The sequence below is a fragment of the Notechis scutatus genome, chromosome 3 (genome assembly GCF_049901735.1).
Source record: "Notechis scutatus isolate UNSWTSFEM ecotype Mainland chromosome 3, rNotScu1.2, whole genome shotgun sequence".
NCBI classification, from domain to species: Eukaryota; Metazoa; Chordata; class Lepidosauria; order Squamata; family Elapidae; genus Notechis; species Notechis scutatus.
The window spans coordinates 157,493,322-157,514,647 of NC_142011.1; the positions used below are offsets into that span (position 1 = coordinate 157,493,322).

A 21,326-nucleotide genomic window follows, 5' to 3' on the forward strand; every position below is an offset into this window, starting at 1 on the left:
GTTGCTTGCCAGAGTGGAATTAAGAAGAAGGGTGGGAACAGAAAAGGCCGCGATTTTTCTCAGGCGATTGTTTTGGACAGACCTTTGGAAAGATGGTTGAGGTGAAAGACCGCTGCTCAGTTGAGGGTGGAGCGTCAGGAGGCCCCGATTGGCTGACGATTGAGCCAATGGGTGCTCGCAGAGCAGAGCGCGAGCGGGCCAAGCGAGCGGGAAGGCTGGTCGGTTTGGGGCCGCGTTGCCGGAGATGGCGAAGAGTTTTACTCTCGGCAACTGACGCGGTTTCTGCTGCCTGTATAACGGCAGTTGGGAGAGATGGCTTTGCCGCCAGAAAAAGCCTCGGAACTGAAGGAAATCATTCACCAGCAGCTGACGAAAGTGAGGGTCTTTATTTCGCTGCTGGGCTCTTTCCTTTTAACCACTCCCGTTCTAGCCTTGGTTTGATCTCACTGGTGGTATTCAACTTGCCCGGGCTTAATTTAGTCATAGTTGCCCCCCCCCCCCCCCCCCAAGCTCTTGTCCGGTTTCTCCTGACCCAGAAAACGATAAAACTAAGTTCGGGAATTTTATTCACGTAGCACACCAGACAGAAATATATTAGCTAATGATGATGGGAACTCATCAGTGATGATGGGAATTCTAGGGAAGGCGATTCTAGCCTATTTTTATTTGTTCATTTAAAGTCTTTAAATGCTCTTTAGCTATTCCAGGGCATCATTCTGATTCATCAAACCAAGGCGATGTTCAGGCTTGCTTTCACATGCCAAGTCAAAATGTGATGTTTGTGGCTTAGGATGTTGTGACAAGTTGGCTACGGTGGATTATAAACCATCGTTTGTGTTGCCAGAAGTAAGTCTATTTTTGATTGTTGTGTGAACCTTTCGCCTTGTGTGGAAGAGGTAGGAAAACAGGGAATTTGGCTTTTGCAGGAAAGCTTGTGGCCATTGTTTTTTAATGATGGTCTGTGTGTGCTTTAAGGCTTACATTGCGACTTTTCCTAAATAAAGATGGAAGGAAACTTTGTGACTGGCAGTTATGATTAGAAATAGTTCCAAAAATCATAAATAGGATAGCTTAGCTGCATATTGCTCTCAGGCTACATAATACCATTTTTTTTGGCATAAACCCCATGCTTAAACTTGGTCATTGATCTGTTTTGATGAATTTGAAAAGAAATGACAGGGGAAAAAAAGTGGCCTGTTAGAAAGATTGAGTTAAGAGGCAATGCACAGTTGTGAGTACACTGATACAGGATGGCGAAAATTAAAATTAAAACCTCACTTATGGAAAAATGCCAGCTCTAAACGTACGAAAGAAAATTTAGAATGCAGCTGGTTGTTGTTGATCTAGTACAGGTAGTCCTTGACTTACAACATTTCATTTAGTGACCATTTGAAATTACAACAGCACTGAAAAAACTGGCTTATGATTGATTTTCACACTTAGAACCATTACAATATCCTCATGGTCACGTGATCAAAATCAGATGGTTGGCAATTGATTCATATTTATAACAGTTGGAGTGTTCCAGTGTCATGTGATCACCCTTTGTGACCTTCTGACAAGCAAAGTCAATGGGGAAGTCAGATTCGCTTAACCGTGTTCCTAACTTAACAACTGCAGTGATTCACTTGACTGTGGTGAAAAAGATTGTAAAATGGGACAAAACTCACTTAACAAATGTCTCACTTAACAACAGAAATTTTGGGCTAAATTGTTATTGACTACCTGTAATCATAGTTAAAAGGAAGAATGTTAATAGAATAAATAAGCTGGCCAAAAACTTGTTTGAGCCCAATTTCACTACATATAAAATGAAAATAAAATTGTAAACCTGGTGCTAAAAGCTCATTTTCAATTGTAAAAAAATATGTGTTTAAACACAAATCAATAAAATAATCAGTGGACGTGTAATTGTATAGAGGGCTATAAATTGTAAACTATCCAAAATTTAACTTACCTAGCTGAATGTAGGCTTTAGTTTCAGAAATACTTATTGTCATGCCCCTGTCGGAGTCTGAATCCGAGGAAGAAGGCAAACATGACAAGGAGCAGGAGTGTGGCTCCGTTGGCTGTGAAGGAAACTGGGGAAGAGCAAAGTCTGGCTGGGCAGAGCAGGGAAGAGGTAGAACAAGAGAGGGGGCGTTCAGAGGAAGACCCAGGCCCACCCTCTTTCCATCCTAGGGCATGCATGGAGGAATGGAGAAGAGAGCAACGTGTGTTGCATGGCTTACAGGGGAGGAAAGGGCCCTGATTCTCTTCATTAGGCACACCTGGGAAGAGAGTTTAAAAGAGATGCAAACTGAGTGCAGCGTCTGCTGGGAACAAACGTGAGTTTATCTTGGTGTTGACTTTGGTTATCTGTGCATCCTCCCAACTGGGTTGAATTACTGCCGAACCTTCATGTCTGGAATTCCTTCTCTTGCCCTGCCGAACTAATTACATCATCTTGCCTTGATTGGACTTATAGTTACAGTTTTTGTTGACAACGTTTTGGACTTGAATCTCTGCAGCCAAAGGCTGTTCTGGGGAGAGTTTTTCTCCAGCCCACAAGGTAACCAGGACATTAGGGGCAAAGTTGGAGCAAATAAAGGGATTCCTACTTATTATTTGACTGTATTGCCTTTGTGTCACACCCCAGATCATCACACTTACACATTTTGAAAAGAGTCAGTTATAAGAAAGAGACAGAAACACTGAGAACATCCAGATTTAATGCCAACATTTATGAAGCTTGGATATAAAAATGTATTCTTCTGCTGTTGAGTAGTTTGTAAGAGGAACATTAATATTGCATTTAAAGTCAGTAGCTAAAAAGAGACAGTTACTACAACTTTATAATTGTTTAGATGTTGATTGGATCATGAATATCACAATAATGGATTTTATATCCAATAATGGATATTAGAGTTGGGGATGGTAGGTTTACAGTCCCTTCCAGAAAATTTACCAGTTGGGTCCTGCAAGCTGGTGTAGGTTGGCTCCAATGGAGCTCTGCACTTGCCCTTATGCTGAAAAGTTCTGATAAAAAGATCTTGCCGAGCAGCAGGAAAGGTGATGCTGAAGGAAAGGTGAATGGCCAAAAATATTCTTCTGACGATGGATGCCTATGTCCCTTGTACATTGGAATAAGCCCTTCTAGTGATGGAAGAGCTAATCTGAACTTAATTTCATCTAGGAATTATCCTGCTCTTATTTTGGAATGACCTATTTGAAAGGTTGGATAGAATATATTTTAGGAATAGTTAACAGATGTTTCCTTTTAGATGGATGTTCATAGCAGGATTCGAGCAGTTCTTGCTGAGACCATAAGAGAAGAATTGGCACCTCAACATCAACAGTTATCAGAAGAAGATCTAATAAAAGCCTTAACACAACGAGGAATCATTGATGATGTTATGAAAGAACTCAACTTTGTGTCTGTGAGTACAGTTTGGCATTTAAAAAAACCCATTCTGGAGCAATATTAATGAGCATAATAAAATTATTGCTCTCCTTGAACAAACTATTTCTGATAGGCTTCTTTGTTTTGAACCAAAGTTCAAAAAAGGAACAAAAAGGAGATGACAACTTTTGCCTCACTGAATACTTAAAGTTGAGAATAAGCATAACAAATTTCTCCATCCCTGAATTTAATAGGAGTGAGAAAGTTCTACCACCATTACTACTTAGTTTGCTCTCACCAAACAGTAAAAGATAAATAAGCATCCTATTTCTCCCTCAATTACAACCTTGTCCAAAATATTGACAAATATACTAGTTTTCATATTAACAAATAAGAGAACATATCTGGGTGTGCTGAAGTGTAATTATTAGAATGTTCTTCTTTAATGCACATTTCAAAAACGGCATACCAAAGAGTTTATTTGCTTATGGGTGTTGGAATAACCTGCTTGTTGAATCATAAAGCTACATCCTTAGGCTGAATATTTTGATAGAATAAAAGAAAGAATAAAAAGAAAGATTTACAGAATTGTAAGAAAATCTGATTTGAAAATGATCTTACTTTTCTTTTAATTATATCTGTAGGAAATAAATGACAGGGAAAGAATTTCCACTCCAAAACCAGCTACACACTTTGTTGACAGGCAACCAGCAGCAGTATTGAAAAAAAGTATGTTACATATTATCTTAATAAAACTTTAATGATAAGATTATTTTCATTCTGTGAAATTCATTTCTATTTACACTTCTTTCATTTTCTTTCCCCTCTATATTTTGGGCATCCTTTTGAAAATTTGTTTGTTAGTTTATAAAATTTATTTGCTAACCATCTCATATCGAAACAACCCTGTTTCAGTGTTTTTTCCAGTTAAATCGATCTATCAGGGTAACCTGGTCTACTCAAATATGGGATGGAGTATACTGCTTCTGCTTTTGCCTTTCAGCCCCAATCCACTTAATCTTTCCCCTGGTATAGCTGACAAAGCAAGGAGAGCCTAGAGCAGGGGTCGCCAACCTTTTGGATCTCAGGGACCACCAAACTCATAATTCTAAGTCCTGCGGACCACTAATATGAATTTTGACTGACGGTGGCTTGCTGACATTGGTGGGAAAGTCAGTCCCATATTCCAGAGCTGCAGTAGTCACAGGACCGACCCTTTGGTCATCCCAGAGCAGCTGCTTCACCTGGGTGCACTGGCCTGCCGTGGACTGGAGGAGTTGTTTCGGGATGACCAAAGGGCCAGTCTTGTGACTAGTGTAGCTCTGGAATATGGGACCGACTTTCCCACCAACGTCAGCAAGCTACCCTGGGGTGGATTTCCCTCCCCCGCCGTTGGTCTTACCTTCCAGTTCCAGCTCGCGTGGCTCTACTCAAGGTTTGTGCTTGGCCGAAGGGTGGGGGCCAGCGGGTGTTCATGCGCAGCCTGGATTAATTACTTTGGGGGAGTGCTTTGGGGGGCATTCCTCTGTGGACCACCAAAATTTTCTCGCAGACCACCAGTGGTCCCCGGCCCACTGGTTGGCGACCACTGGCTTAGAGGTTAATACACCTACCTAATATGCAAGTAGTCCAGGTTCAAATCCCAGAAAAGGTATGGCTAACTGACACTAGTCCCTTTATTTCTTTGTCGGTAAAATATAAATTCAACAGAACTCTGTTTCAGGTAATCTTTCTTTAATGATGACTCAATAATGGAGAAGCTGGCAGGAGGTCACAAAGGGTAATCACATGATGTTACATTTAATGTAGAATTCATTTAATGACAGCAAGCAAGAACTGCCATTGCTAAGGAGCATAGTCAGGCAACATTCTTTATAACCACTTAGCAACTGAAAATCTGGTCTGTAATCTTAATCTTTTGCCTAATAGATAAAATATATGTATACCTATAAAAATATACCATAATATGATTGTTAGATCTTAAATAATATAATTCTGTAATACCCTTTAAAATAACAGGCATGATATTTTTCCGATTAAAATCGAATTCCGATTTTTGGGAATCGCTCGGGCGGTGCGGCGGAGCCCGGCGAGCGGCGGGTGGGGCGGGCGGGCGCGGCGGGCAAGCGGCGCGGGCGGGCGGGCGATTTCTTGGCACGCGGTGGGGGTCTCTTTTGGCCGGCCCGATTTTTTTTTCAGAGGGGAATATCATGCCTGAAATAAGTCACAATTTAGTCCAAAGCAAACCTTATTACAGATTTGATAGGAAAATAACTTAAACATTTAAAATAAATATTAGGTGAACAATTCTTATTTTAAAAGGAGTCTTTTAAGCACATTCTTACTTTAAAAGGAGTCTTTTAAGGCTTCTGAAGATCTTATTCATTTAAAAAAAACATTGTATCTGTATTTTTATATACCATTTCTACTACCTTATATTTTTCTAATACTTTACAGCAAATATTGATCCAACACGAAGGTATCTTTACCTTCAGGTTTTGGGGGGGAAAGCTTTCCTAGAGCATCTTCAGGAACCCGAACCTTTGCCTGGTCAAACCTGTTCTACCTTCACTCTTTACTTACATTTCCGGAACCAGCGTTTCCACTCTAAACCTGTTCCGTGTGCCTGTGAACCAGATTTCAATGATGGATTTTTGCTTGAAGTACACAAGGATACTTTAGGTAAGTAAATTTGTGCATTGATCAGAATCTAAACATTGTAAAAAAGTGACATTTTTTTTTTAATTTGAAAGACTGAAAACTGTATATGGACTTTTGTTGAAACAAAGAAAATATTGAATTGATGACTTTTTGACAGAAGGGTGGAAAGCATAGCTATGTTTTTATCTTTTCATTTCTTTTTTCTTTCTATCTTTTTTACTTGTATACTCTTACTGTACTGAAAATTATATATCTGAAAAGATTATTAGATGTGGAAACTCAGAAAGTTGTTTAACCTGAAATAAATCTCAGAGAAATTGGTGGGGTTTATTTCTGAGCTGTACAACACGGCATTTTCAGGGAATTATTTTTTACATAAAGTTGTAAACATTTTAATAAATAGAGCTAGAAATTTGTTCTATAAATAGAACTGCTTGGCTTCTCATATAATGTAATCTGAATTTAAATGTGCTCCTCCTTTTTGAAAGAGTTTCTAGCATATTTGGTATCTCACCAGTTTTAAAAACTTGGTAGCCTATTTGGAAATACTGTTTTCCCATTGTGGATTACCTTGCAATGAAATAGCAAGCCAACCAGCTACTTCATTATAGTGAATTTTGTGTCTTCTTCTTTTAATTCAGTGATTTTTTTTTATAGAAAAGCAAATGGGAATAAGGTGCTTAACACTTTCCCTACTAACTTTTTTTTCCAATCAAAACCAATATTTCCTTCCCTTACTTCCAATTCCAGCAGTTTTTTGTATAGGATTTAAACTGGTTATAAATAGTTCCTGAAATGTCATGTTAAAAACTTTCATGTAATAGTATGTCATGTATATGCAGAATATTCTTTATTAATTTTAAGTGAACTTACATAGATAACAAATAGCAATATGAATGGGAAGTGCTTTTAATTGGAGTTTTTAGTTAACCCTAGTTGGTTGTGATGTTGACAGGTGAAGGAAGTAAAATGGTTGATGCTACCACTATGCTGTCCATATGTGATCCAGTGCACATTGTCTTGATCAAAACAGACACCTCGGGTGAGACCACATTAGTAGCATCCTATTTCTTAGAATGGCGGTCTGTCCTTAGTGCAGAAAACAGGACAACAAGTGTGGCAGTTGAACTTCTTGGTGTAGGTAAGTTTAAAACCTGTTTTAAGAGTGGGGGAAATGATGTTGGGTGCAACTTTGAAAAAAAAGGTGGAATTAAAAGTGATGAAAATGCATTTCATAGAAATTCTCAAAAGTACTTTTTCTGAATTTTAGCAATATCATTTATACATGTAGGAGGAAACAGAATGGCATCTTAGGGTACAACTTCAGAAAGTCTAGTTTCTCTGTTGATCTTCTCTTCATTCTTCAATCAGAGTAGCTGGATCTTTTTCTATTTTTTCCTTTGTTTTGCTAGTTGTTAATAGTCCAAACTGATCATATTTAAATTTAAATTACTGCTTTGGGAAAACTGTCTCCCAGGCTACAAATACATTTAATAATGATAAATCTAGTTATAAATTTAAATAATACTGTATATGGACTGTGTATATTTTGAATGCTTGATCTAGTAAAAGGTCTATTTTCTTAAGTTCAAAAGTTCTTCTATAACTTTTGGTTCAAAGGTTCAGAATCAAAGGTTTCTGTTGGAGTACTTAATATCAAACTTGAAATCTATCCAAAACTTAACAAGACTCTTTCTCAGGAAATAGTTAATACTCAGGTATGTTCTAATTGACAGTAATATTACTATAATTCAGATTGATTTAATGTTAAGCAAATTTTAATATTTATTTCACAAGTTAAAATTTGTGTTTTATCAAGCGTGTAGTTTTCTTGAAACATTCTGGTCTCCCTCCTAAGTACAGGTAGTCCTTGACTTACGACCACAATCAAGCCCAAAATTTTGAATGTAAGTGACAGAGTTGCTAAGTGAATTTTGCCCCATTTTACGACCTTCCTTGCCACAGTGGTTAAGTGAATTACTGCAGTCTAATATGGTTTTTAAGTGAATTTGGCTTCCTCATTGAATTTGCTTGTCAGAAGTTCACAAAAGGTGACCCCAGGACACTGCAACCATCATAATGAGTCAGTTGCCAAATGTCTGCATTTTGATCACATGACCATGGGGATGGGCCAACAGTTGTGTGAAAAATGATCATGCCATTTTTTTCAGTGCCATTGTAATTTCAAATGGTCACTAAATTAACTATAAGTCGAGGACCACCTGTAATCAAAGTTAATGTAAGATTAAAATCAATATGAAACATGGAATGAGTAACTCTCAATGTTTTTCAAAATATTATCACATATGCATTCTAGTTCACATTTTCTGTGGCAAATGGCCAATTTATGTGGGAGATAGTACTGTCCAATCTGTCCTAAACAATAAAGCTGTTTCTAATTTTGTATGTATTTGATAATTCTTGCCTAATCTTGCAGTAAAAGAAGCCAGGGCGTGGAGTTTCATGGGAAGGAAAATTTATCTTTGAAATTTTTCTAAAAATTAGTCAATATCCTTAAAAATGTACTACTGGCAAAATATTCTGTTTTGCTACGCCACAACAAGTCTGGATCAAGCTTTAATCATTCTTGAAATGTGTTACTCAGCCACAAGTACACCAGTGGTGGGATTCAATTATTTTTTGCTACCGGTTCTGTGGGCATGGCTTGGTGGGCATGGCAGGGGAAGGATACTGTAAAATCTCCAATCAGAGGTGGGATTGGCTGGTTCTCTGAACTACTCAAAATTTCCGCTACCGGTTCTCCAAAACTGATCAGAACCTACTGAATACTACCTCTGAAATACACTATATAATAATGTGTCTTACACTTTATTAACCAAGGACATTCAGATTTAAGATTAGAGCTTAGTTACAGTAGTACATTAGGGCATGTTATTTATACCTTGAATTATATAAATATTTACTGTATTTTGTTAGCAGGATGTTTACACTAGCCATTAGTTCAATTTACACTAGCAGGGCATATGCTTTCTGATTTATAATAAAACTTTCTGAATTCAGAAAAGAATTATGTAACATACAGTAAAGCACTTGGTCATTGTTTTTTCAATTACAGATTTCTTTAGAACGGCAGAAAACAGCAGAAAAGGAACGTTTGTTTCTTGTGTATGCAAAGCAATGGTGGCGAGAATACTTACAGATCAGGACTTCGCACAGTTCAAGACTAGTGAAAATATTTGCCCAGGTATGGAATATGCCATTCCATATTCTAGACTTTACAGTTCATATAATATGTGACTAAAAGGCTATAGAAACAAATTTACCCTGAACTCAGTATATGTTAACCTTTCAAGTTAGGCCAGTGAGGAAACAGACACCACAAAATCTTAGGAACTTTAGTTATTTACTAGGTAACCCATGCCAGCTGGGTCATCCTTTCAGAGATATTTCTTGCCTAAACAGATAAACAAAATGACCACGTGTAGGCAAAAAAGCCATGGGATTAGGAGCAACTTTCAACTTCCTGCCGGCTTCCCCATAGATGTTTGTAGGAAGCTAGCGGGAAAATTGGAAATAATTCCTCCTCCCCCTCCTCTAATTAGAGTCAAAGAAAACATCCTCACTGGTTTGCTTTTTAGTAAATGAGTTTGAGAATCTACCCACTTAGCTGATTTACAAATAAGCAAACACTTTCATCATCATGCCTAATAAACTCTTTCAAAACACCAGCAATATCACCCGCCCCCAAATTTAACTTACATAATTTACACATGAAAAACTGCAAGAAATCTGATGATTATAAAATAGACTCTATGATTTGCGTATTAAGCAATGCATTGGAAGGAAAAACTACTTGGGATCTAAGACTTCAGTTGTAAAAAATTTAAATGCCTTGGTTCCAACTTTTTATCTCAACAGACTTGTTTTTTTTTTAAAGTACCGTATTTATCGGCGTATAACACGCACAGGCGTATAACACGCATCTTCATTTTAAGAGGGAAATTTCAGGAAAGCGCCCGTTTCACCCCCCACTCCCACCCCCGCGCGCTTCAATCCACAGTGTCCCATTCTGCCTGCCTGCCTGCCTGCCTTAGTTTCTGGTTGTTTGGGAGCAGCTTCGGCTGAGAATAATAACTATTCGCCTCTTTTACTCAGCCGAAGCTGTTCCGATTCAACCATTAACGAAGGCAGGCAGGCAGGCAGAACGGAGCACTGCGGGCGGGCGGGCGGGCGGGCAGGTGGGGTGGGGGTGGGGGAGAAACGGGCGCTTCAGGGAAGCCCCGCTTCTTTGAAGCAGTTTCTTCCTGTGCTGGTGGAGGAGCGAGAGAGCGACTGACAGAGCTGACCCAGAGAGAAGGACAGGCTTGGTTGCTTCCTCCCTCCCCTTCTTTCATTTGTGTCCTTGATCCCCGATCCCAGCAGCATTCACCGAAGGCTTCTTAACATTATATTGGCGTATAACACGCATACATCATTTGCCCCCTATTTTCAGGGGGAAAAAAGTGCGTGTTATACGCCGATAAATACGGTAATCACTGTGTTTTATTCAGACCAGTATAAGAGAATCCAGTGATAATTTTTTGATGATTGCTTGGTGCTCTTTCAAAAGATGATCTGTAGATAAGAGGATTATCAATAGTGTGGGAAGATGGTGCTCAGGACCGTAGAGAGAACAAAAGAACAAGTATAGCCATTTAAATTCAAGGGTAGCATTGCTAGATAGAATATTGATGAATTATTTCTGTGTGCGTGTATGTAGTTGTATTTTAATTTCCATTTAATATGCATATTGATTCTAGAAAAAAACTTGGCCTGGTTTTCTTAACGATCCCTACTATACTTTTAAAAACCATTGATCCAAAGAAGAATTTATCTTTTTAGTATTTTGCTATAATGAATCTAGCCGCTTTCAGCAACAATTGAATTCATTCCTTATATTGCACATAGTATAAGTGTTGAAAAAATCGACAGTAAAGTTGCATTACAATTAAATACTGAGTGGTTATATAATTTTTCCAATTTGTTACATAACTGGAAACAAAATACTACCAGATATGGTCATTCTACAATCCATTCACTGTAATAACGATCCTCTTGATATAATCTATAGATGTAGAGTCGAATATAAATTCAGATAATTTAAAAATGAATGAAATTCCTTTCATTTCTGGTTACCAAAACCAATGTCATATAAGGAGTAGAGTGATGATCTAGGAGTAGAGACACCAAGATTCAAAGGTTGAATACAATGGAGCTTCTTAGAAAACCTTGAGCTAGCTACTGTATTTATATGAAAGCAGGACACTTCTAAGTTCCCGCCTGCAAAAAAGACTAGACAGAAAAAGGGGTATAAAGGCGGGCTAACATCCTGTACAATGACTAGGTTCCCTGCCTTTTCAATTTAACCAGGTTAACTACTGACGTTAGTCCTGAAGCTTTCTCCTTCTCCAATAAATGTGTGCATGTGTCACATTTGTGTATAATTGCCTGCACTCTAGTACACTAAAAATGGAATAAAATAAGGCAACATATTGTTTTCCTATCTATATAATCAATTATTCTCTTATACAAAACCACAAAATAGCCCTCAATTTCCAGCAGAAACAGCAAAAAAAGGAGGGGGAAGAAAGGAGGGATGAACAATTGTTGAAGTTGAAGCCTGTGCTTCAATTATATCAGAGATGGAGTTGAGGCAGAAAGCAAGCAAGGGGCTAGAGAGAGAGAGAGAGAGAAAAGAGAAGACGAATATATATGTTTTTTAAAAGAATTAACATTAAGATCTTAAGATGTAGCACTCCCATATGACTTTATCTGGATTTAGAAGCTAAACAAGGAGATATAGTTTGAGAAACATCCTGAAAAAAGACAGTAGCAAATAAAACGAGTTCCGTAAAACAGTGGCAACTATTTTTCATCTTTATTCTTCATAATAATTTTTGAAGCATACAGAAGTTTACTTGATTGAATGCACTTTTCCGTACGCCTTTTATATTCAGGATGAAAATGGGATAAACAGGCCAGTATGTTCATATATTAGGCCACTTCGAGCAGGTCGACTTCTGGACACACCTCGGCAAGCTGCCAGATTTGTCAACGTGATCGGTTATGAAAAAGCCCCTATTATTGGGGGAGGAAACAGCAAACAAGAACAATGGTGTTCTCTTCTGGCCTTTCTCTGTAGAAACAAGGTATAATTTAAATCTTAATTCTTCTATATTATTAACATAGTTAAAGCAATTTTGAATATGATTCAGATTTAGGGCTGCCAATGGCTTTCATCCAGAAGCCCTGTGCTTTTATCATGACTCTGAACTAATGAAACAATGCAGTTTAGATGATTTTACATGTTGTAGTATAGACATAAAGAAAACAATGGTTAAGCAGCAGAGTTCAATGTGTGCCTTTTTCCTGGTATTATTAAATAAGGAACAAATCCTAGCATATATTTCCTATATAAAATAATGAGGTATTTGCCTTATAGTAATATGTTCTGAGTTTTCCTTCTCCAATAAATGTGTGCATGATGTCATTTTCCAATAGCATATAATCAGTAATATCTTGTTAACCTAGGGATATGCAAAATCCAACCATTTAAAAAGAAAACCTGAAGAGCATTACAGGTAGTCCATTGAAGTTCCAACCAATCTACTTGGGATATTATGATGCAGATTCAAAGTTCTGTCAGTTGGGCTCTTCCCCCTGCCCCATTCCTCCCACAATTGCATCACCACATTTTGGGCACTTGGCAACCAGACCACATTTGCAGCACCCTGCAGTTACATGACTACATTTTAAGACATTTTGCCCCAAACCAACACTTACTTCTGATTTTTAGCAAAGCTGCATTCATAGGAAACCATTGGTTTGCTTAACAACTGCCACAAAAAAGGTTGTAAAATCGGGTTGGTCGCATGACTGATCTACTTTACAACCATCACAAGTTATGACTGTGATAGGCAGGCTTAATTATGGGTATAACTCAAGGACTACCTTCGTTTTTCCTTTGGATCATGTTGAAACTATTCAGATTCTGACATTTGGGGAAGGGAAAGTAAATTTCAGAAATGAATTCTACAAAGTGGAAGTAGTTTAAGGTATTCTGGAAATAGTATAAAAATTATTTCTATAAGATGCTGAATTATTTAAGAATGGGAATGGGACAGGATGGTAATAAAATTGTTGGTAATCTATGAATCTAGACTAATGGTAGATATGCGTATATGTTCTGTTCTATTGAGAGATCTAGAGAGTATTTTGCAACCTTTCATTTTTCCTGTCAATCACACCAATCCAGACATTTACAAACATCAAATGTCCAGGCTAGGAAATGATTCATCTGTAGAGGAAGAGAATATTTTGCATATTCCAATATACTTATAACAATAAATAATGTAATTTGTTTGACCCAAGAACTCATATAATTCTAAGACAGTTGCTACATTAGTTACAATATGCCACTGACATCTTAATTAGATACTAAGTTTTACTTTGTTTTAAAAAAATAGTTCTTATGAGTGTGTGTTTTACATTTAATATATCTCCTCTTCAGGGTGATTGTGAAGATCATGCTAACCTTTTGTGTAGTCTTCTGTTGGGATTTGGGATGGAAGCGTTTGTTTGCGTAGGAACAAAAGCTAAAGGCACTCCTCACACATGGGTGATGACTTATGGGACTGATGGAGTAACTACTTTTTGGGAGAGTTTAACAGGACATAGGTAAGAAAAATAGTAAAAGTATGTCTAGCTATGACAATTCAAACATCAAAATACAAACTCTATTGGAAAGCAATTAGTTTTGTTTAATCATTCATTACATCAAATTATTATTTAACAAAAATGTAACATACTACCTCATTAAAATGGCATGCAAAATAATTACTATTCTGCACTCATGTACAATCCATGAGAATAAATGTATAGCCCAAAAGTTAATTTCTCAGTCTATATAAGTGGCAAAATTCTGGTTAGGTGGCTTGATTGTATATATTTGCCAAGAACTTAAGGCAACCAATATTTCAATATAACTGTCATCTTTTCAGGGAAATTTCACAATGGAAATGCCTGTTTTGTGGTGAAAAACTGGTGGCACAAGAATGAAAAGTGACTATAAAGTACAAGGGTGAAGATAGGATAACTAACTGTCCTGGTGAAATGCTGCATTATGAAATGAAGAACATAGATTCAGGATTAGCTCTTGAGTTTGCATAAATATTGATGTGTATTGTTGAATAAAAGTGTGTATTCTGGAACCCATCCCTGTATTTTTAATCATAGTTGAGCAACCAGCAACTCATCTATGACAACAATGTCGACTAAAAAGCTAATCCATTAAATTACTTTAAAATTTAACTTAGTTTTTGCTATATTAAGGTATGTCTTTGTTCTTTAGGTACCTCCACAACCCTGTCAAACCCGATGATCCTCCCACTGTTAAGCAACCCAAGGCACTATATCCTTACAGAACAATAGGATGTATCTTCAATCATCAGAAGTTTTTGGCAAACTGCCAGCCTTCTGATGCTGTAGAAATTTGTATCTTTGATTTGCATGATGAATCCAAATGGAAACCAATGAGTGGAGAAGCAATTAAATCTGTGTGTTCTCCAGGGGCCACAACTGCACTTCCATCTTTTCCTCCTCTCTGTAATTCCACAACTGATGCTGCATCAGCAAGCAATGAACTAGAATTGCAATTTAGAATGTTAGTCGTAGAACATAGGAAGGTAGGTATCTTTACTTGGTAGGTGCTATGAAATACATACATTTACTTTAAAAATAAATAAAGCCAAATTATTTTTACGTTACTCCATCCCTTGTAAACAAAAAACAGATTCTTTGAACACTGGTTGGGCATCTTAGTTACCACTTTGTATAGCTTTTTAAAAGCTCATGATCAAATAATTGCTGGTTTTAAACTGGTAATATTTTTAATAAATCCAGAACAACTTTCTGGTGAACATTTGATGTAGATACCATAATAACTTTTTAAAAAAAATTACTTAAAATTTAAGTGTATGCTTCTTTAAAATTTACCTCATATTTCTTTTGTTATTCTTAAATGCTGCATCTAGGTATCTTAAATGTTTCTTCTGTTTTTTAAATTGCTCCTATTTCAGCTTCTGTCCTTGGTTCTTCTACAACAGTACTGGCAGTATTCCTATCATATGACCTAATTTCTATCAGACTCAGTAACTGCTTTCAACTCAAATCTTTTTCATAAAGGTTTATGTTAAAAGAGTGTGGCTGATTAGAACAGCCAGAGTCAAGTAGGATTGGAACTAATTCTGGCAAGGGCTAATGAATTATAGTTGCTTAAGTAAATCTGATAACAGTTCATTATTGTTAAAATAAAAATGAGAATGTATACCTATATTCTAATAAATTCTGAGTAGAAGTACAGATACCCCTTGTTTAGCGACCACAATTGTGACTGGCAACTTTTTGGCTAAGTGAAGTGGTTATTAAGTGAGAAATCAGGTTAAAGTGACTGCTTTCCTTTACCCACCTCTTCACCCTTTGGAATGAATTCATTATTTTTCTAAAAAATTAAAAAGAGCACATGGTGATTTTTTCTTGATTATGACATCCATAAGTTTGTTTACAGTAGTGAGCATTGCTTTGTGTAGTTATTAACCTTTTAATCTGGATAAATATAGGATTTTTGCATAATCCTGGATTTTTTTTTTCTGAGTATCTTAAATAATAAAGTTGAAAAGATGAAAAAGTTTCATTTGTACATAATCCCTGGATAGAATGGTAAAGCCTGAAGATTTTATATTACTCTTTGCTGGGCAAGGTCTCTGAAGAAGCTCAGAGACTTAAAGCCAGGAGTGGGATTCAAATTTTTAACAACCGGTTCTATGGGTGTGGCTTAGGTGGTAGGCGTGGTTTGGTGGTCATGTGACTGGGTGGACATGGCTTGGTGGTCCTGTTATTGGCTGGATGTGGCCAACTCAATATCACTCACATCAAGGCACGCATCTCTTCACCTGGCCTCTCATGACTGGGGATGCTGCAACAGTCGTAAGTGTGAAAAATGGTCATATGTCACTTTTTTCAGTGCCATTGTAACTTTCAATGGTCACTTCACACAAGCAAAGTACCAGCAAAGGAGGGGGAAAAAACTCCAGAGACATTCCTGAGACAGGAAGACTAGTCCTGCCAAGAATGTAATAAGGGTTAACAGAGAGACAGTTTCTGTAAGCAACACCAGAATGTTTCCTTCCTGCCTTCCTTACAGGATTAGGCCAGTAATTTCTTCTAACAACCAGTTCTCCAAACTGTTTAGAATGTTAACAACCGGTTCTAGCAAATAGGTGCGAACTGGTAGAATCCCACCCCTGCTTAAAGCCCAGAGATTCTATGTCATTCATTATACCACTGAGTGGCAGATCAAGGCAGTTAATATTTTTATTTTTTTTCTTACTGTACATTTAAAAAATTACAATGCTCAAATTACTTATGTGGCTAAATCAGTGGTCCCCAATCTTTTTGTACCAGGGACCAGTTTCAAGCACAAACACTTTTTCAAGGATGGGGGGGGGAGAATCCGAGTTTGGTGGTTTTTGCTTGCAGACGTTTCATTACCTGACTAGGTAACATCTGATGTTGTTACCTAGTCGGGTAATAAAAAACGCCTGCCAGCAAACCACCAAGTTCAGGAGCGCCTCGGCCCTGCCTCCCTCAGCCCCATCCCTCAGGTGTCTCCCTCCCTCCCTCAGGTGTCTGCACTCGTTCCTCTCTCAGTCGCTCTCTCGCTGCTCCACCAGCCCAGGAAGAAACTGCTTCAAAGAAGCGGGGGTGGTGGTGGTGGCTTTTCCTGTTGTCGCAGCGCCTCTGAAGCGCCCGTTTACCCCCCACCCGCCCGCACGCACGCAGTTCAATCCACAGTGCTCCGTTCTGCCTGCCTGCCTGCCTTCTTCGTTTCGGAGCAGCTTCGCTGATAAAAAGAGGCTAATAGTTATTATTCTCAGCGAAGCTGCTCCGAACGAAGGCAGGCAGGCAACGAGCACTGATATAAGCCTCGGAGCGCTGCGGGAGCTCTTGAAGCAGTTTCTTCCTGGCTGGTGGAAGCAGAGAGCGACTGGAGGGACAGGCGGAGAAACCGAGCCGCTGAGCCAGAGAGCAGGACAGGCTTTGCTTCCTCCTCCCTTCTCTCATTTGTGTCCTTGATCCCGATCCCAGCAGCATTCACGAGGCGAAGAAAGCCGCCATTTTTTAATTTTTTTTCTTTGCGGCTCGTACAGAGTGCTCCACGGACGGTAAAGACCCTGTGCAAATGATATATAGCTTGTTTCTAGAACTCTCTCTACCCCCAAAAAAATATTGTTAGGATAAAAAAAAAATAGTTTATGGTGTTTGCATTTTGTAATGTGGTGTAGACCCATTTTGTCCTGCACATTTCCAGCTAAACCTTACAAAAAAGTCAAATAACATAATATTGTTGTGTTCTTCAATTTTCAAGAGAATTTGGCCATCTCTGTAATGTAACTTACATTTTTTGAAAGTGCCACCTTCTATCAGAAAAAAAAATAGGGTTAAGGTTTTTTTTAAAAATTAGCTAAATTGTGAGTTGCTTTTTCTAAAGACAAACCAGCAAAATTAGTTGTTATTCCATCTCTTATAATTAATGACAATTATCAACTCCTTTTATGTTTTTTGTTTTGTCAATGTACAGGATCTTGGCCTTGCAACAGTTTGGGACGACCAGTTATCTTATTTCTTGTCACCAGCTTTGGCAGCCTATGAACTTGAACGCACAACAGGAATTTCTTCAGGAAATGAAGAATTTCAAGATATTATCAGGAGGGCTGTACCAGACGGTCATACATTCAAAGGATTCCCCATCCACTTTGTATATAGAAATGCTAGGAGAGCATTTGCTGCATGTCTTCGGTAAAATTTGTTTCCTTTTTTCAATATAATTTTTCTCTAAGATACTGGTCTAATACTATAATTCTGTATAAGATCAATATCTGATGAAACAGAATGGACAGATCATGTGGAAATTATGACAGCCAGTTCAGTGTAGTGGTTAAGATGCTGGCCTACAAACCAGGAGACTTGATTTTTATGCAACCCTTAGGCATGAAAGCTGGTTGGGTGACTTTGCGCCACACACTAAACACATTTCCAAGGTGGTGGTTCTGGGGGAAATAGGAAGCAGAAATATGAGGTATGTTTGCTGCCTTGAGTTATGTATAAAAGAGGCAGGATAAAAATCTAATAACAACATTATGAATGCTTTACGAGTTGACAGAGTAATACAATATCCATAGCTAGCAGAAACAAAGTCAGTTTGAATGTTCCTCCCCATTAGTAACAAGACTTTTATGGGAGAATACCGCCACCACTGATATGGAAAATTTGTTTCATTACTTGCTGAGGTTATTGAGAAGGATTTCAGAATGAGTTTCTAGATCCATTTTAATTAGACTTTTTTATTAATAGCTTTGATTGCCTTGGTGTATGGCCTGACCCTGGAAAGTAAGCCTGCCAGTTCTCCTGACCCTATCATTAGCTTTTGGTATTATTGCCATAGTATGCTTTGACAAGATTGAGGGTATTTGCTTCCATTCTTCTATGCACTGTCTGAGTTCAGGAGAAGGTATGAGAGACTACTGCTTGTCACCTAAGTTTACCTGTAATTATTTGCACTTTTATTACCTGGCCAATGGATAAATCCAGAATCTAAACAACTATCATTCTTGCTATTGCATTGAATATTAATTTATTTAACTAAAAAACCCTGATTGGCTATGTAAATTGTGTCAATAGCTGCAATTTGGTTTCTGGGGACCTGGTTTAAATTATACAGATCTGCTGGCACAAGATGGATCATAGCTCATAAAACCGATAAATGTGTTCAGTCAAAGCACAGTGAGCCTGGTTGTAAGACTTTAAATAATATGTTAGGAGGCATAATAATGTATACTATGTATACTATGATGTATAGATTAGCAAACTAGTTCAGTATGGTGGGTGGGTTAATGATTTTTTTTCCTGGCTTGAAAATCACACTCAGCCAAAAGATTAGAAAATGTGTCTTTTGAGAAGGGATTGAAGGAGTTGAATGTATATTTAGCTTTGAGAAAAGACAACTGAGAGTGGGATATGAGAGCATTCTTCAAATATCTAAAAGTATGTCACATAGAAGATTAAGTTCTATTCTTTCTGGAGATTTAATGGATTTCAGATATATGAAGGTATTTTTGAATGACAATTAGAAGAAACTTCCTAATAGAGAGAAGAACCAATTATCCAGAAGTGCAGAAGGCTCTTTTTCATTGCTTTGTTCAAGCAGAAGTTTGATAGCCAATCCATTTGAATTCCTACCCCGATCAGGAGGTTGGATTTGATAGCCTAAATGACCCCTTTCAAATATTTTATGATATAATGTGATTCTAAACTAACTTGAATAAGTTAACCTTTTTGTATAATAATTAGAATTCTCAACATGTATATGTGTTATTTATTTCAATCAAATTACAGTAATGCTTAATGTTTCTGTTTCTTTAAATAGATCTCCTTTCTGTGAAGAAATTCTGTGCTGTAGAGGGGACCAAGTGAGACTTGCAGTTCGTGTCAGAGTGTTCACATATCCTGAATCTGCGTGTGCTGTTTGGATCATGCTTGCTTGCAAATACCGTTGTGTACTTTAAGAAATTGTTTGCGTATATGAGTGAAATTGTGTGCTATTACATGCAAACCTTAAAGAAAGTCAAATATTTGTGTGTGTTATGGATGCAAACTGTCCTGGTCTCAAACCTGGTTGAATAGAATTCATTTGGATTGATTTTAATGGACTTAGTTTCTATGTCTACTTAGATGTATACATTAAAGGAGCTATTTAAGGCTATGGAGGATTGCCATTCAGCTTCCTCAACTTTCAAAGAGTTACAGGAGGCAGTCTGTGATATCTGACATTTTAAGAAAGAGCCTTTAAAAAAAAACCTGGAATCACTATTTTGGGTCCATTTTAAATGAAAGGAGGAATTGGAAATGATTGTCTTCTATATGCTAACTGTTCCCATCCTTAAAATCCTGAAAAAAAGCCAAACAGGCCACAATTCAGCTAAAAATGCTGATTTTTTACTTTTCAGAGTTAACCTCTTTGGAGGTTCCCCATTTCAGCTCACTCTCTTAATTCTGAATAAAAGCAGCATCAGTAACAAAAATCATGCCACTTAAACTCAAGTATATTGCCTCCAGATTTTGGCAGCACAATCTTATCACTCCTGATTTCAGGAGATTTTAAAAACGAATATTTGAATGCAATATGGTGGATCCCTAATAAAGGATACTGCTATACTGTTAGTATTGATCTATGTAATTTTATACTGTATATCATGACAGAAACTGTATAATGTATTTTATATATTTTATTGGAATAAAATCTGTGTTAATGATTTGCAGAAGTTTAAATTGGTAAAAATCTAAATCAGCTTTCTAATAAAAAACACTCAAAGTAATTAAAATATACACAGTTTTTCTTTTGAAAATCCACTAAAATGATAAGTTGGAACATCCTGTAGAATCATACTATGATAGTTTACACAAAATATAAATACTAATCAAATAGAGAAAAGAGATTCATTCTGTCTATAGGTGTTATGGACAATGATTAGTGATATGAATATGCATACTTGCATCAAAACTCAAGATCAGCTAATCTAAAATTCAGAATTTGATTCTATATTGAAACTAAATATATCGTTTATGTTTATTTTATTTATTTTATTTGTCAGTCAAATGCTAGTTCCTGTTCAGTTGCCTATTATCTGCATAGCAGACCTTCTTGCCTCTAAATATGCCAGCCACAGCTGCCGGTGAAACCTCAGGAACTCTGTTGTTTAGAGCACAAATTCCACTTCCAAGGCTCACTAAATCTTTGAAGCTCAACACAAGCATACATGAACTGTATCCATCTGTCTGAAGCAGCCTCATTAAATTCATGCCAAGGCTCTTGGCCCAATATGATTTCCTGTTGGGTTTGTAGAAATCTTGCTTAACTGCCCATGCCAGGAATTAACCAAGGCTGTAGGCTAAATTGGGAAGGGAAAAAAACATCCTAAAAGACAGCGGCAAACCACTTCTGTACTGTTGCCCAGAAAATAACTTGGGTGTGTCAGGATAGTCAGCAGAAGTCAACATTTTTTTAAATCAAAGTTCAGCTACTATTAGATTGCAGCTTTCACACATATCAGCATGAATAAATTAGACTTTTTAAAATGAATAAAACATGTAAACCAATAAGAAAAAGCAAAAGAAAAGCAGAAAAAAATATTAATAAAATCTCTTTGTCAGCAGAACACAAACACCT

The 21,326-nt window shown here is 37.4% G+C and overlaps 1 protein-coding gene across 4 annotated transcripts; it reads left to right on the top strand.

The window, feature by feature from the left end:
* Positions 1–86: 86 nt before the first annotated feature.
* On the top strand, positions 87–20,417 carry CEP76 (centrosomal protein 76). 4 transcript variants are annotated; one of them, XM_087961483.1, is made up of 13 exons: positions 180–375; positions 699–846; positions 3,264–3,419; positions 4,027–4,111; positions 5,840–6,064; positions 6,999–7,184; positions 7,664–7,761; positions 9,120–9,248; positions 12,001–12,192; positions 13,554–13,720; positions 14,394–14,727; positions 17,682–17,899; positions 19,527–20,417. In XM_087961483.1, exons 3-13 carry the CDS (start codon positions 3,264–3,266, stop codon positions 19,663–19,665), a joined length of 1,929 nt encoding a protein of 642 aa, XP_087817609.1. In that variant the 5' UTR covers positions 180–375; positions 699–846; the 3' UTR covers positions 19,666–20,417. The 4 variants fall into 4 exon arrangements, with proteins under 4 accessions (XP_087817608.1, XP_026527738.2, XP_087817609.1 ...); XM_026671953.2 differs by lacking the exon at positions 699–846 and having other exon boundaries at positions 147–375; XM_087961484.1 differs by lacking the exon at positions 699–846 and having other exon boundaries at positions 275–375; positions 3,250–3,419.
* The last annotated feature ends 909 nt before the right edge of the window (positions 20,418–21,326 follow it).

Coding starts and splice junctions, on each gene's coding strand:
- CEP76 (XM_026671953.2), top strand. CDS start 313: ATGGCTTTGCCGCCAGAAAAAGCCTCGGAACTGAAGGAAATCATTCAC. Junction 7,762..9,119: donor AGGAAATAGTTAATACTCAG/GTATGTTCTAAT, acceptor TTTCAATTACAG/ATTTCTTTAGAACGGCAGAA. Junction 14,728..17,681: donor TAGTCGTAGAACATAGGAAG/GTAGGTATCTTT, acceptor GTCAATGTACAG/GATCTTGGCCTTGCAACAGT.